General features: G+C 52.2%; 3 protein-coding genes across 3 annotated transcripts; 1 reads left to right on the plus strand and 2 right to left on the minus strand.

The window, feature by feature from the left end:
• The first annotated feature begins 1,157 nt into the window (after positions 1 to 1,157).
• Positions 1,158 to 4,925, plus strand: LOC122388323. Its single transcript, XM_043379302.1, has 6 exons — positions 1,158 to 1,442; positions 1,744 to 1,933; positions 2,262 to 2,494; positions 2,769 to 2,879; positions 3,307 to 3,494; positions 4,047 to 4,925. The coding sequence occupies exons 1-6, from the start codon at positions 1,263 to 1,265 to the stop codon at positions 4,531 to 4,533; spliced, it is 1,389 nt and encodes a 462-aa protein (XP_043235237.1). The 5' UTR covers positions 1,158 to 1,262; the 3' UTR covers positions 4,534 to 4,925.
• Positions 4,926 to 7,254: 2,329 nt separating this feature from the next.
• LOC122388324 (regenerating islet-derived protein 3-gamma-like) lies at positions 7,255 to 11,708 on the minus strand. The gene is made up of 3 exons (XM_043379303.1): positions 11,403 to 11,708; positions 8,159 to 8,449; positions 7,255 to 7,706 (listed from the first exon to the last, which is right to left on the minus strand). The coding sequence occupies exons 1-3, from the start codon at positions 11,405 to 11,407 to the stop codon at positions 7,376 to 7,378; spliced, it is 627 nt and encodes a 208-aa protein (XP_043235238.1). The 5' UTR covers positions 11,408 to 11,708; the 3' UTR covers positions 7,255 to 7,375.
• A 470-nt stretch (positions 11,709 to 12,178) lies between these two features.
• Positions 12,179 to 13,668, minus strand: LOC122388322 (fructose-bisphosphate aldolase-like). Its single transcript, XM_043379299.1, has one exon. It carries the CDS (start codon positions 13,551 to 13,553, stop codon positions 12,459 to 12,461), a length of 1,095 nt encoding a protein of 364 aa, XP_043235234.1. The 5' UTR covers positions 13,554 to 13,668; the 3' UTR covers positions 12,179 to 12,458.
• Positions 13,669 to 13,992: the final 324 nt, after the last annotated feature.

Raw genomic sequence — 13,992 nt, forward strand, 5'->3', positions numbered from 1 at the left:
AGACAAAAATATTCCAGCTTAGCTATAAGTGGGGTAAAAAACGTTAAAATTGGTAGAATACATGTACGATAACCATGCAATGCATGGACAAGAACGCTTATAAAAATTCCAAACGGTTATGGAATAAAATAACATCTAAAAATTGTAAACATAGTTGGTAACCTGGCAAGAAATGCTTTTCCGCGTTTCACAGAACAATGGTGATGGGCCTGAAACCCCGGTCTGGCTCATTCGAACGACCGTGAAGAGAAGTATAATTGGAAACCATAAATTGGAACTGACGCCAGCTATGAAGGGCTAAAACGATGGGTGGCCGCTTTGCCCCGGGTGGCCGCTTTGCCCCGGGTGGCCGCTTTGCCCCACTCTCCCCTACTTCAGTCTGCTACCCATGGCTTCGTCAATCACTCCCGTTGCGGCTAAATAGTCTTGGAGTTCCGCGGGGCGCGAGGTGCTCTATTCAGCACAACACCTGTGTCTGTAGAGAGCAGTACTGCTCCAAATGGGCCGTCGGTACCTGCAGCTGTCGAACGGTAGGAGCATTGGGTGTTTTTACCACTTACGAGTACATACAGTCGAATGTCGATGCGAGCTGTATCAATGAGCTTCCCCAAATGTTGCTCACTCAGTCCCGTTACAGTCCACATGACCCAACACCGGCATCTGAACCACACCGGACGTCCCCCCCCCCCTTGATGGCGGTCGGATGACGTCTGTGACGTCACGGACCCCGGTGCTGACGCAGCCACAGCTCTACCGTCAGTGGCCGGATCTGACACCAGACCGTGAGCTCATTGTTGGCTTCCGAGGTCAGTCTTGGTCACCGCACACCGGGATTTCCTATTCCAGAGGGCGCGCGGGATATTTACGCAAAGGCGAACTGAGACACGAGGTTTCACTTACAGTCGTGAAGCCAATATATCAGATGATCTTTGATCGTCTTTGAAATAAGCATTACATGATTGATGAAGTGTGAGTCTGTCGATGAAGTGTAAACATGTTACAGTGATCTCCGACCCTGTTCGAGCGGCACCTCTGATCTAATCTTCCAGGAAGACCGTCTCGAAAAAAGTGTTAGGTCGGCGGGCGCCTGGACGCTGGCGTCGCCCCTGCCTCCAAACGCGGGGGGCAGAGTCGACGTAGTGCAAATATTGACAGAGCTTTCCAAACAGGCCTCGCGCCGGCCGTGGATTCGGCTCAGTGGACTGGTGGCGCGCGCGCACGACGGACTCTCTCCCTCTCCCTCAGTGCCGGTGTTGGAGACCATGGCGCCGCGCTGGTGGCAGACATTGCTGCTCCTCTCGCTGGTAGTTGTGGAGGTTCCCGGCTGCTGCGGACAGGCCGATGAGGCGGCTGACTTCTATAGAGCTCACCGGGCGACCCGCAGACACAGGTGGTTCAGAAACGAAACGGGCACTGCGCGACGGGACATGATTCGTGTGAAGGTGAGCTACGACCGTGGACGCTGGGTCGTACTTAAAGGCGTCGGGAGGGATAAATACGTCATAAGGCAATGGTCTCAATTAAAGGTCAGAGCTATTCAGAAAACAGGTGTATCACAGTTATTGATTATATTGAGCCAACATCAAACGTCGTGTGTAAAATAAGTTCGTCTTGAGCGACACAGCTCATTCATCAAGAGTACGGCATCTCGTCGGCTGTTAATTACCACCGCCCAAGTGTGCGGCGCACAAGCTGCTGTTTCTCTTCCACTCCGCTGTCCTAACTCATTTGCCGTCTTAACAGAGAGGCAAGCTGAAGATTCCGCTTCATCGTCTGAAGGAGCTTCAGGACATGGATTTTGGCGAGCTGCTGAGCTCACTACGCGGCGCGTCAAACCCGGCGTTTGCCTCGTTTATCGCCGACACGAACACCACTGGCCGGCCGATGGGGGTTGGAACTGGCCTGCTGGGAGCCGCCAGACCCACCCTACTGGGTAGGTGTCCTCCCTGCGTACTTGGCAGAGCGATCATGCTCTGTTCCGTCTGTTCCACTCCCCGTTGTACTGGGTAGGGCGATACTAATCTCAGACGCCGTCTTGATCCGACTCGAGGTTTAATAATTCGTTAAATTTGCCAAGTGATCGTTTGAAACACGTTAAATCGTCCGTTTGCCATTTGTAACTATGTATGTGCTAGTGGGCTGTCTCCGTCGATATGCACCACACCAGTCCGTATCTGTAGCAGGTGTACACCTGCATTTTTTTACTCCACCGTGTCCCACTCTCGCCACACTCCTACCCCACCGTTCCGTCCCTCCGGCAGGCTCCAGCTCGTCTCCGCTGGCCATGGACCTCCAGGAGGTGGCCTCCGAGCGCCGCAACGTCATCAAGGACGCCGGCTGCCGGCCGCGCAAGGTGCCGGTGCATGTGCCGCCGCCCACCGACCCACTGGTGGTCTACACACCCTCGTGTGTGCTGCTACCGCGCTGCTCCGGCTGCTGCGGTCATGAGCTGCTCGAGTGTGTGCCCTCGAAGGTTAAACGGGTCCGCAAAAAGGTCAGTCGGAGACTGGGGTGTTAAGATGTGGGAACGGGAGTGGACTGAAAAATTGGAGATGATGATGATCCGTTTCTTGTAGTCCAAGCTTTACTTGGTTGATTCTAAGTCTTTTGCCAAGATAAATATCACCCTATTCTTCATTGGGGTATAAAAGTGCATGGCCAAATTGGAGGTATTGACTTACCGGCAACCGAATTGATTCGTTGCATCAATGAAGCTTTTAAAGAAAATGTAGATTAATAGAACGTTCCGCTCCTTTCCTTTTCTGCAGGTGCTGGCGCTACGATTTGCCGACGACGAGAGCATTTCGCCGGATGGCCAGGAGTCGAGCGTCAAACGGATCGAGATGGAGAAACACGTCGAATGTGAATGCACGTGCAGGGTACGTTCACCGTCACTTGCTCTATGTATTGCGTAAAAATCACAGTTAACGCTTCTTGTTCATCCTTACCACCGATAAGCGAACCCCGTGTGTTACAAGGTACTGAATGAATGTATGAATGAATGAATGAATGAATGAATGAATGAATGAATGAATGAATGAATGAATGAATGAATGAATGAATGAATGAAGGGCGACGTAACTCACGACGCATTATCGTTTTTAGCTGAACGATTGTACCGTGTCATGCTGCTGCGTAGTTCTCCCAGTTCAGTAACTCTTATGTTTGTCGACTTACTCAAACCGTTTCACTGGGTCCCAAAGCGCACTTGTCATGCAGACCCCGACGGCTGACTGTTGACCGTCGGTAAACCGCCGTCTCTCTCGTATCCGCCGCCCGACTAACCGCTGGCTGTTCACGGCTCAGGTGAAGGCGTCCAACTGTAGCGTCCGTCAGGTGTATGACGCCGGCAACTGCCGCTGCTTCTGCTCCAATGAACACGAGGCGGCCTCCTGCCCGGGCACCAAGATCTGGTCCGAGACCGACTGCGCGTGTAAATGTGCCAAAGTGGACGAGTGTTCCACGGGGCTGGAGTTTGACCCGGTCCAGTGCAGGTGAGGACACTGGTCGGTGGCTGGGGTCGGTAGCGAGCGCTGTGTGCATGATTTTTGTTTTTTGTTTTGCTCGGGACCTTTTATCAGTGAAAAAGTGCGTTCAGAACTTCATCAAAGCAGTGGTAGACTGACGATTTCAGTCAATTTTTGCATGCTTTTTGTCATGTGAGCAAGTAGTTGATGTAACCGGTCTTTTAACGTTTTGATGCTAAGTCATATGTCTGAAAGAGCTTTTACTAACACAGTAACTACCGATTGGTATCTCTTTTTGCATGCCTGGCGATATTTAAGCGTTATTCTAACATGCATGCAGCAGTTTCACGGATATAAAGGGCTTACGGGCTTTTCTGACTCCCGGTCCCTCATACGTCTCCGGGGTTCCTGAGACCGGCCGTTCTTTGTTACAGATGCCTGCCGCGGCCAATGCTGCGCTCCTCACCGCCTCTGAAGTCTGTCGGCGGCTCAACACCCTCCGGCAATGGCTCCCCACCCTCTCTCCCCTCTCTCTTCCCCGTCGCTCTGTCCCTCTCACTCTCTGTTCTCCGCTTCTAGATGTCTTCCCTCTCCGTCTCGGCTGCCTCTGCGGAGCTCGGCCGTGCAGTCCTCCGACGGGGGTACGGCAGCAGCCACCCCGACCGTGCCCGACCGGCGCGACACCCAGAGCGTCATCAACAGCGGCGCGTCGTCATCCGGCGGCTGGGGCACCGCCGTCTCCTCTGGCGTCATCGAGGACCGGCCGCCACCGCCGCGGTCCCGGCCCGCCCAGCCCACCAGCACGTACACGCTGCACCAGCCGTCGTACCAGCCGTCGTACCCCAACCAGCGGTACGACCAAGAGCGTACCTCCTCCCAGTCAGCGGACCGGCGGTACGACCAGAGCGGCGCCGAGACCCAGTACTCGGAGCGACGCCCCGGTGGAGCAGGTGGCGCCGGTCAGTATCACGGTCGATACGAACCGACGGCGCCCGACCCACGCCGCACAGATAGCCAGTATCAGGGGGCCTACTCGTCCCGCTACAATAGCAGGTGGTACGGGTAAACCCCCCTGACCACGCCCGCCGCTGAGGCTTCTGATCTATGATCTGAGTATGGTACGGAGGTGTGTGGAGGCTGAGTAGTTTTTGAGTGATTTTATTCCGTGTCGCTGCTGCTAAGTTTAAGGAGTAGCATTGGTAATGTCTCCGTGAGTGTTACTGCTTATTTTTACGTTCGCAGGCAAGAAACACTCGTTTATCGAGTTTCACAGAGGCACCATTGTGGTACTTTTAGGTTAGGTCGCTCTCAATTGTTTTCGTTCGCAGGTGTTGTGTGCCAATTGGTCATTTTACTGTTCTTTTATGTTGTGCTTGAGATCGTTTTGTTTATTTTTTTAATATTGAGGGTTTTTCAATATGCTTTTACGATCGGAATAATATACATTCATACGCTTTATTTTCATTTGAAAATATGCCCAACGGCCGTGCAATGTTGACATTCAAACGCTGTTGATTCTACCTTGTTTTCTTAGCAATCAACGAATTTTTCACAGCTATTTACTTATGCGATAGCATGATAAAGAGCAAAGTAAGTACTTACAGCTCGTGCATGCCTGCAGTTTGTATCTGTTCGTCAAGGACCGCATGATCACATTGAGGCCCCGCGAGTAACGGGTCAAGTCGCACTCGCGACATTCATTCGAGTAATACGACTTATATACTTACTGCAGAAGCTGGAACCATTTAGAAACAGTTCCTGATCCTAGCTAATACCTCAATGCGATGTGCTTGTGTGCGCTCTAACCTTGCATTTTACCCAAGTAGTTGGCGACAGAGTATGTACAGTGGGTCTATTTAAGATCTCCAGAGCCACCACGTGGCGCTACGGTCGGGGTAGGGCGAGTCCAAATCCCGAGGGAAGTGAGGTCACCGGTCATTGTGGGGAAGGAGGGAGGGGGAGTGACGCGGTATCACGGCGCATGGGGCGTGCGTAGCGCCGGGAGTGGGCCGCCCAGGGCCGCCCGCCACTGCGCCGAGGCTGAGGGGAGGGCCGGGACGATGGTTGTGGGTGCGTTCACTCCGGTATGGTGGTAACCTGCTCATGTGGAACCGGCAAGAATGCGACTGAAGGGAATCATTATCTCAAACAAACGGGCAAGACAGAGGCAGCGTCAGTTCCAGCCAAAATGTTGAACAATGATAATTGAAATCTAGGACGTACTCGTATTCATAGCATGCAACTATTCAGTCGATAGTTGCATGATGCTTTTCATGATGCATGATGAGGCTTTTCTTAACTGTTATTTGAGTAAGATATTTTTCATTTGGCACGTTTAATTTTGGTGGATTTTATCGGGTCGAAAAGAATCAGAAAAGAAAAAAAGAGTCGAAATGGCTCCAGACAAATTACCAAAAATATTTTCTTAAAAATGAAACTTAGCTTAACATTTATAAGCGGTAATTTTGACTTTTGGAGAGGATATTGGGGAAAGGATATTGGGGAAAGATGTCATCGTGCTTATCTGTGTTGCAGTGGAAGGAAAGGTTTTGGTTCGTGTCTAGATAAAACCAGACCCGGGAGTGGAGCTCGAACTCACGACATCGCATTCAGCTCACAGGTTACCCAACCTCAACGCTACAAGCACCTTTCGCCCTGCGGAGCTTGCTCAGTGTTTCGGCTAAAGTTCGGCCAAAGTGTGACGTCTGTCAATGTCACGAGGCGAAACCCCAAGGTAAATGTCCGTCCCGGTAGCTCGATCGGTAGAGCGTTGGACTCCATGTGCGATGTGGTGAGAGCGCACGTCCCGGTTGCAAAAGTCCGGGTTCGAAACGCGACGTGTGTTTGACGTTTTTGAGCGGCTCCTGACGGGTATGTTTTGGTTGGTGGCAGGCTGCCGCCAGGCGAAGTCAGTGAGGGGACCGGCCGTGCGCGGCTATGTGTGCACGTTAAAATTTGGACTCTAAATTCTGCCATAGACCAGGAATTGCTTGATCAGAGGGTAGAGAGCAGGGTCAAAGCAACAATCTCAGCTTAGCGGCCAGCGGGGACTTTGTCCTTGTGATTCCTTTCTTTCAAATGGTTCGGGCCAAATTTATATTAAAAAAGGGGGAGCCGAACCAGGTTGGGCCGGGTTGAACCCGGTTGGACCGGTGCGAGGCCGTATATAGGACCGGTGTCTTACACTCATGGTCAGACAAAACAGAGGCTAATTTGGGGTCAAATATTTTTATTAACTGATGTTATTGTTTTTGGCTCACACATATTACTTTTAGCTTTTTTAACTCCAGACTTCCTGCACAAAAAATGTGGCATTCGTCCACTTTTCCTCATCTTCTCTAAGCGACTTGATTTGACCTTAAATGCCCATCTTACCAGCAAAAAATAAATCACCTGCGTGATAATTATTTGCCAAAGGGCGCTCTACGCATGGAACGCCAGCCGGTAAAAAAACTGGCGAACGATACGATCTTTCTATTGCTTGAAAAGCAGCCAACTGCCAAGCTAACCGGCCGCCCGGCCCACCACCGCGATTTGGAACAACGCTGGAGTGCGCCATTTGCCTGCGGCAGTGCCCCGCCGCGCCGGGGCTGTTTGACAGGTCACCCGCACCGTGACCTCGCCACCCGCCCCGCCCCCTCCTCGCCCACATCCCCATCGGGCCCAGCTCGGTAGTGACCTCTCCTTGAATCTCACATGGACTCGACTGAGGCTCAACGCCATCTAGTTGCGTCTGGAGATCCTTACAAGATCCACTGTACAGTGTACACCTACAAAACACTGCCAGTGCAGCGGTCTGCTGTGACGTTCTATTCGTAGTTGGTAATTACACCTGGGATCCATCATCCATCCCTGCCAAACCGCCATGGCGTCAGCTGCTGCCAGCATCCTGTCTCGTCTGGCGTCACTCACAGCCACTGGTGCCACTGTACGGGCGCGTCTCGCAGCACAAACCTCTGCTGCAGCCACTGCGGGGGCCAGGCCAGCTGCGGTAGTGGCGCCTCTGGCGGCGGTGGCACCAACTTCCACCTGTCATCGCCGGCCGATAGGTGGCGGTGGAGTCGGTCGGGCGGCGGCTCGCAGGGCTGCGGTGGGGTAAACGGATGAACGCAGAGACCGGGGGCGGGCAGACGACAGTCGCGCTGCTGCCAGCCGCCGTGGAGCCAGCTGACAACACACCGGCCTGTCCCCGGCTCCCGGTGCCAGTCGGTGAAGGTGGGCGCCGAGCCGTCCGACCATCTGAGGAAACGGCAGGCATGAGCTGGACGGCCTCTGTCGGGCGCGGGTGGTGTGTGGGACACGACACGTGATTCAGCAGCCTGATCTATCTAAGCGTAGTGATAGGTGAATATATTATCAGTGATGCCTTGAAAGTTAGTCGAAGTCACCTGCGAAGTGCGAAAGGCATTTGACGCATGCTGTGCCGTGACGCTGCGGTGTACTGCGGCGCAGCATACCCCTCAGTGCACCAGCAGCTCGTTCACTCTAACCCCTCGTTCGATGTCTCTCGGACAACGAAGATTCTTCGTCGTCCGTCAATCACGTTCCATAACCACAGCCATGAGCCAAGCCTCCGCTGACCTTGAACGGGATTGGCGGGACCGGGACGACGTAGAATCTTCGTCGTCCGAGAGACATCGAACGCGGGGTAAATCACGAGCGTCCCTCTTCCATTCTCCTCTTTGACTCACCTCCACTCCGGCTCTCCGCTGCTCTCACTCTCGTCATGAAGCCCGATCCAGACCATGGCTCTACAATGTTTGGTCATCACGGAGCGCGCCGCAGCGTCTTCCTCGGCGCTGGCGACATTCAGCAGCTGCCCACCGAGCGACTGGCACGCCACCTGGACGGCCCCGAAACTACCGTCCGCCACCAGATGGTAGCACCCGTCCGTGCCGAGCGGGTGGAAGCCGGGAGGACAGACGCAGAGTTCGGCGAGGGCGATGGGTGCCAGTGTCGCCCACAGCAGCGCCAACGGTAGTCTGAGAGAGCAGAGAGGCAGAGTCAGTTCTGAACTGAGGAGGGGTGCAGCAAAAGGGCTAGATTCTGAGACGGGTACGGGCCACGGGGTAATAAGAGGGCGAATCCTGAGACGGCCAGAGGAAAGAGCCAGTTCTAGGACTGGAAGAGCTCGAAGGAGGACACATTTGGGTCTGGAACGAGCGGGCCGCGGGGTTATGGTCAGCTTCGAGAGAGGCAGGGATAGGATTTGATCATTTGATGGGTATGCTTTGACGCTCAGAAAAGCAGGGTCTATTCCATGATATGACCGGAGGAGCAGGGCTAGGACTGAGACGCTGGGAACCTTTACCGAACTGTTCGGGTAGAGATAGGCTAGGCTAGGCTCTGAGGCGGGGACAAGGGTAGGGAACAGGACCAAAACTGTTGAACCTTGGACTAGTTTAACCCGCGCGGGGCTGGGGTCTCCAGCCGAACGCGCGGGGCTGGGGGTAAATTTTACCCCCCCCCCCTGTTATCTCCCGAACTAATGGTCCGATTTGGAAAATTCAAACGCCAATCGAAAGATCTCATCACGAACAACTAAAAACATGTACTTAATTTAAAGTTTGAGGTCAAGGTCAAGGTCAGGTCAAGGGTACAAATTGCAAGTTTCTACAGTATCGACCTTGCACCGTAGTTGCCGAAGAATGGAGTCATGGACTGAGACTGATTGCCCAAAACATGTTCTTAGGCTACCAAGACAATATTCGTTGCATACAATATCATTCAGAGGTCAAGGTCAAGGTCAGGTCAGGTCAGGTCAGGTCACCAAAAACAAAATATAGAAAAGGGCATGTGCGACACATGTTTTATGGGTCATTTTACTCATAGAATTCAATAGGCACACTCAATAAGTGATATTGACCACCTCTGGATGAATTTCAGGTCGAGGTCAGGTCAAGGTCAGGTCAAGTGAGGTCAAATTTTGAAGTTGGTTGTTAAGGCCTAAAAAGGGGTCTATCTGATGCAGTTTTCACGGCGAATCGAATGGTGCTATTTTTGTTTCCGTACGAGGTCTAGAACTTCCAAAAAAAAACCTTTTTCAAAATTTTGTGTGTCGTGACGTCATAAAATTCTTAATAACTCCCACATTTTTTAACCGATTCTTCTAATAATTGGTATGTAGGGGCACATAGACCACTTCTCTGACATATATTCCGGTTTTTTCGATACACTCAAAATTTTGGATTTTATAATTTTTTTCCCAAAAAAGTCAGTTTTTTGAAAAAATTTGGGCCAAAATCCTAAATTTTCAAAAAACCGAGATGGCCATTTGATAAACAAAGTAGAATTACGTATAACCTTTTTTGTTACGTCTTGTTTCCTTTAAAAATGAACATGTTAGCGGCGTTTGAAATTTTGCCGTTTTTGAGGCGAAAATGGCGAACATGACGTCACTAAAACGTCAATTTCTCAAAAAATTTCCGACAGAGTTCGCTCAAATTTTCAGGGAACGTGTCAAATTGATGTAAGAAAAGGTACTGAAAGTTTGGCGGCGCTGCGTGCCGCCGTTCTTGAGATGTTGCAAAAATTCGCGAGGGGGGTAAAATTTACCCCCCCAGCCCCGCGCGGGTTAAGACGGACCAGGAGCATTGAGGGCCAAAGGATTCCCTGACTCCTGAGGAATTGGAGACGAACAGGGATAGGGATAGGCGGTAGGCCTGGACATCGACGTTACCATGAGTCATGAGGATGATTTTAAACCTTGTGGGATGTGGAAGTGTTAAAAACCTTCATGTCAAAGGTAATTCACATATTGTGTTATACCTGGCCGGCCGAGGTGGGGGGCGGGTGCCGCCCCCCCATAGGGTTTTTTCGCGATAGCTCCGAACACGCTGGGGATAGAGAGCTGAAACTTGGCATACCTGACCTTTGGTTCAAGCCGGATCTTTTGACACCAACCGCATTTTGGGGTCAGGTCAGGTCACTGACCTATGACGTCATAAGTGAACCTCTGCACGGTCTTCAGATGTCGCAACTTCGCAACGCCCTCACTGCCAGAGGAGATGTCACAGGGAAATGAAACTTGCAGGATCTAGTATCCATTATGAGTCTCACAACTTTTATATCTCGGATTTTTCCTAAAGGTCATATGAGGTCAGGTCATTTTCGTGACCTCACCATTATAAGTCAATGGGGAAAAATGAAAACTGCTATTCTGGCGCCGGGAACGATCTCCAACTATCTCAAGCACACAGAATCGTGATTTGATGCATTCCTTGCAAGGTTAGATGCGTCACTTTTGCAATGTTGACCTTGCGTGACGTCATTTATGACGTCATCAAGGTCATATTAGTTTTTCGTCAATAACTCTTGATCAAATTGAGCTAGCGAGTCGGGAAAGCCACCAATGGACTCAGGAAGACCTGCCGAATCGAATGATATGCGACATGACCTCTTTCGACCAACTTCGTGACCTCGGGGTGCTGACCTGACCTTGAGCTGAGGTCAACACCCCAAGTTGACCTGACCCGGACAAAAAGTATATCATTCGACGCGCCTGAGCGAGGCGAACACGATGCTGCCAAAATCGCGGCTCTGCGGCCGTTTATTGCGAAGTTATTCACCAAAAACTGAACCGTACCTTGGGGCACTTGACCTGACCTCAGAGGTCACCGGTTGACCTAGAACCTTAAAATCGGGTACCAATCTCTGCGTCTGGTAACGGCGCACCCGCTCGTTTTTTCCGCGACGCGCTAGCTCCACCAGGGGCGAAACGGCGAGGGGGGGGGGGGTCGTACCCCCCCCCCCCCTCGGCCGGCGCGTATGTAGAAAACCAATAGGTCCGGCGAGGGTTATGAGCAAAACTCATTACAGACTTCTCTAATTATTAATGTAGTGGTGGTGGAAGAAGTCGCAACTCCTAAAAGGTGTATTGCATCGATTTTAATAGTGGCTTTATAGTTAAGTGTACGCGACAGCATTATCACTCACCTCATGTTGAAGCTGCCAAAAATGCCGTGCAAGCCTTAGCTCGATGAATGATCCTCTTCTTACGCCGTTCTTTGGCTGATCTCACGCCACACTGCCACGAGAGGCCGATTCGGCGGTGTGGCTGATGCACTGACACACTCGCTGGTTTCAACACTTTTCTCGCATGGATATGATCGGCGCAGCTACCTACTGATAAAAAAACGAACGGCGACTGACGACTGACGACCGATGACTGACGATTTGCGACAGACGTCTAGCGACTGAGCCCTGACGACTCGACACTGAGCACTGTCGACTGACGACTGCGGCAGTGTCACACAATGAGGCCTGGGTGGCTCTCAGATCTCCAGACTCCAACTGTTGAACAATGGTCGATCCGATGACTGTAGCCGGTGCCTCGGCTCAGGCTAGGTGTCATAAAGTGACACCAATCACTCATAACCTGAGACGGAGCCTCAGAACTACGCTGGGTGTAAATGAATAGCTAGTGCATGTAACATGTTTGGGTAAGGTTCCAGACAGGTTCCCAGTTCCCAGTTCCCACTCCGGTGGACGGTGACGTCGATCTCAATTCATGCTGGTTTTACAGGCAACAAGTGAAGTTAATTTGTGGTCATCGTCCAGTCGGTTGACCGGACTTCAGCGGGATGCTATGTGCAGTGTGCACTGGAATGGCTTTTGGCGAGGACGCTAGGTGTGTGCTGTGAAAACAACTATAGGATGTGAAAAAGGTAGGTACGAATCGCATGACGCATATTGATTCAACAACATTCTACCGAAGAGGCATTATTATTTACAAAATTTCGGTTTCGAAGCCGACACATAAAAAAATGTTTTAGATTGACGCCATTGATTGGTGACCAATTTAAATCTGTGAAGTAGGCGGCACAAAACTCGGTTGTTGAGGACGAACAATAGTTATGATGGTTAGATATTGGTTGGAAATGCACACAAAAAAGTCGCATAAATAAGTACAAGCCTATTGAACTCGTAGGTCTGCTTCAAAGTTCAATTTTCCCTCGTAGTCTGTCGCTACCAAACGCACTGCGGTCCCATTCAGTACTCGTGATTCTTGATGAACTGGTCCGCCTGGGCGGCGACTCCTTTGCACGAGCCGGACTGGTAGGTGCCCAGTGCCGCCTGGCTGTTGGCTCTGGCCCGGTTCAGCAGCTGCTGCTGGGCCGCGAACACCTGTTCTTTGCGCCCGGCCCACACCCGCAGCACGGACGCCTGCAGCGCGCGGCCGAAACTGAACGTCAGCGACCAGGGTTTCTTCCCGCGCACCTTGTTGATCTCACAGAGCATCACGGTGGCCTCCTCCTCAGTCATACCTCCGGAGAGGAACGTGATGCCGGGCACGGCGGGCGGCACACAGCGCATCAGACAGGCGACAGTGGCGCGCGCCTGGTCCTCGGCGCGGTACACCAGCCGACTGGTCTTGCCGGCCGTCACCATGTTGGGCTTTAGCAGGGTGCCCTCCAGGTGGACGTGGTGGTCATGCAGCGCCTTGTAGACGAAGGCCAGCACGGTCTCGGTGACCTTCTGGGCTCGCTCCAGGCTGTGGTCGCCGTCAGGAAGGACCTCCGGCTCGACGATCGGCACCAGTCCGTTGGCCTGGCAGATGGAGGCGTAGCGCGCCAGGACGTTGGCGTTCTCCAACATCGCCTGGTAGCTGGGGGTGTTAAGACCAATCCTCAGCACGCAGCGCCACTTGGCGAACTGGCAGCCGTCCTTCTTGTACTGACTGCAGCGCTTGGACAGCTCGTCGAGCCCCTGAGTGGTCTTCTCCGCGTCTGTTCCCATCAGTGACACCACTCCCGTATCCACCTTGATGCCGGGGATCAGCTTCCTCCTGCGCAGCAGCTCCATCATGGACTTGCCGTCGGCCGTGGTCTGGTAGACGGTCTCGTGGAAGAGCAGCACCCCAGAGATGTAGTCGGACAGCTCCGCCGGCGCCGTGAACAGTAGCTCGCGGTAATCGCGCCGGTTCTCCTCTGTGTTCTTCACTCCGATGCCGTCCAGCCGCTTCCCGATCGTACTCGTGGACTCGTCAGCGGCCAAAATGCCCTTTCCTGACGCGCACACGGCTTGAGCGATTTGCTCGAGCTCGCGCTGAAGCTCGGGAGGAGGGTAGTGGAAGTGGGTGCACATATCGGAATTTTATGGCCCGGAACGATCGGCAAAAATTTCCCGCGTTTTGTTCGGACAATGCGCATAATTTGTCTCGGGAACTATTTTCAATTTTAGCGGGCTTCGCTGAATAAACACTGCCTTTTAGCCTTGATTTTTGTCTGAGTTAATCTGTTTGAAGCTCGAGATATACTGTAGACTACGCCTCATGGAAATACCCAGACACGTTCAATACAATGTCCCCGATGCCTACACTCATCTTAAGTTTCCAGGTTTAATGCCGAGAAGTCAGCGTTTCCAGACGAAACGATCATCACCCTTGTTTAAGCTGGTATCGCTATGGCTCCTAATCAGCTGCTTCGTTTTGCACACCCACACGTAATTACCTTTTCAGAATCCAGACACCATGCTGAGATAATAATTCGTGATCTTCATCTCATCTCCTTTCATTATCCCAAAC

The sequence above is a fragment of the Amphibalanus amphitrite genome, unplaced genomic scaffold (genome assembly GCF_019059575.1).
Source record: "Amphibalanus amphitrite isolate SeventyFive unplaced genomic scaffold, NRLGWU_Aamphi_draft 000317F_arrow, whole genome shotgun sequence".
NCBI classification, from domain to species: domain Eukaryota; kingdom Metazoa; phylum Arthropoda; class Thecostraca; order Balanomorpha; family Balanidae; genus Amphibalanus; species Amphibalanus amphitrite.

Coding starts and splice junctions, on each gene's coding strand:
- LOC122388323 (XM_043379302.1), top strand. CDS start 1,263: ATGGCGCCGCGCTGGTGGCAGACATTGCTGCTCCTCTCGCTGGTAGTT. Junction 1,934..2,261: donor CGCCAGACCCACCCTACTGG/GTAGGTGTCCTC, acceptor TCCCTCCGGCAG/GCTCCAGCTCGTCTCCGCTG. Junction 3,495..4,046: donor TTTGACCCGGTCCAGTGCAG/GTGAGGACACTG, acceptor CTCCGCTTCTAG/ATGTCTTCCCTCTCCGTCTC.
- LOC122388324 (XM_043379303.1), bottom strand. Junction 7,707..8,158: donor AGCGGAGAGCCGGAGTGGAG/GTGAGTCAAAGA, acceptor CCGTTTCCTCAG/ATGGTCGGACGGCTCGGCGC.
- LOC122388322 (XM_043379299.1), bottom strand. CDS start 13,553: ATGTGCACCCACTTCCACTACCCTCCTCCCGAGCTTCAGCGCGAGCTC.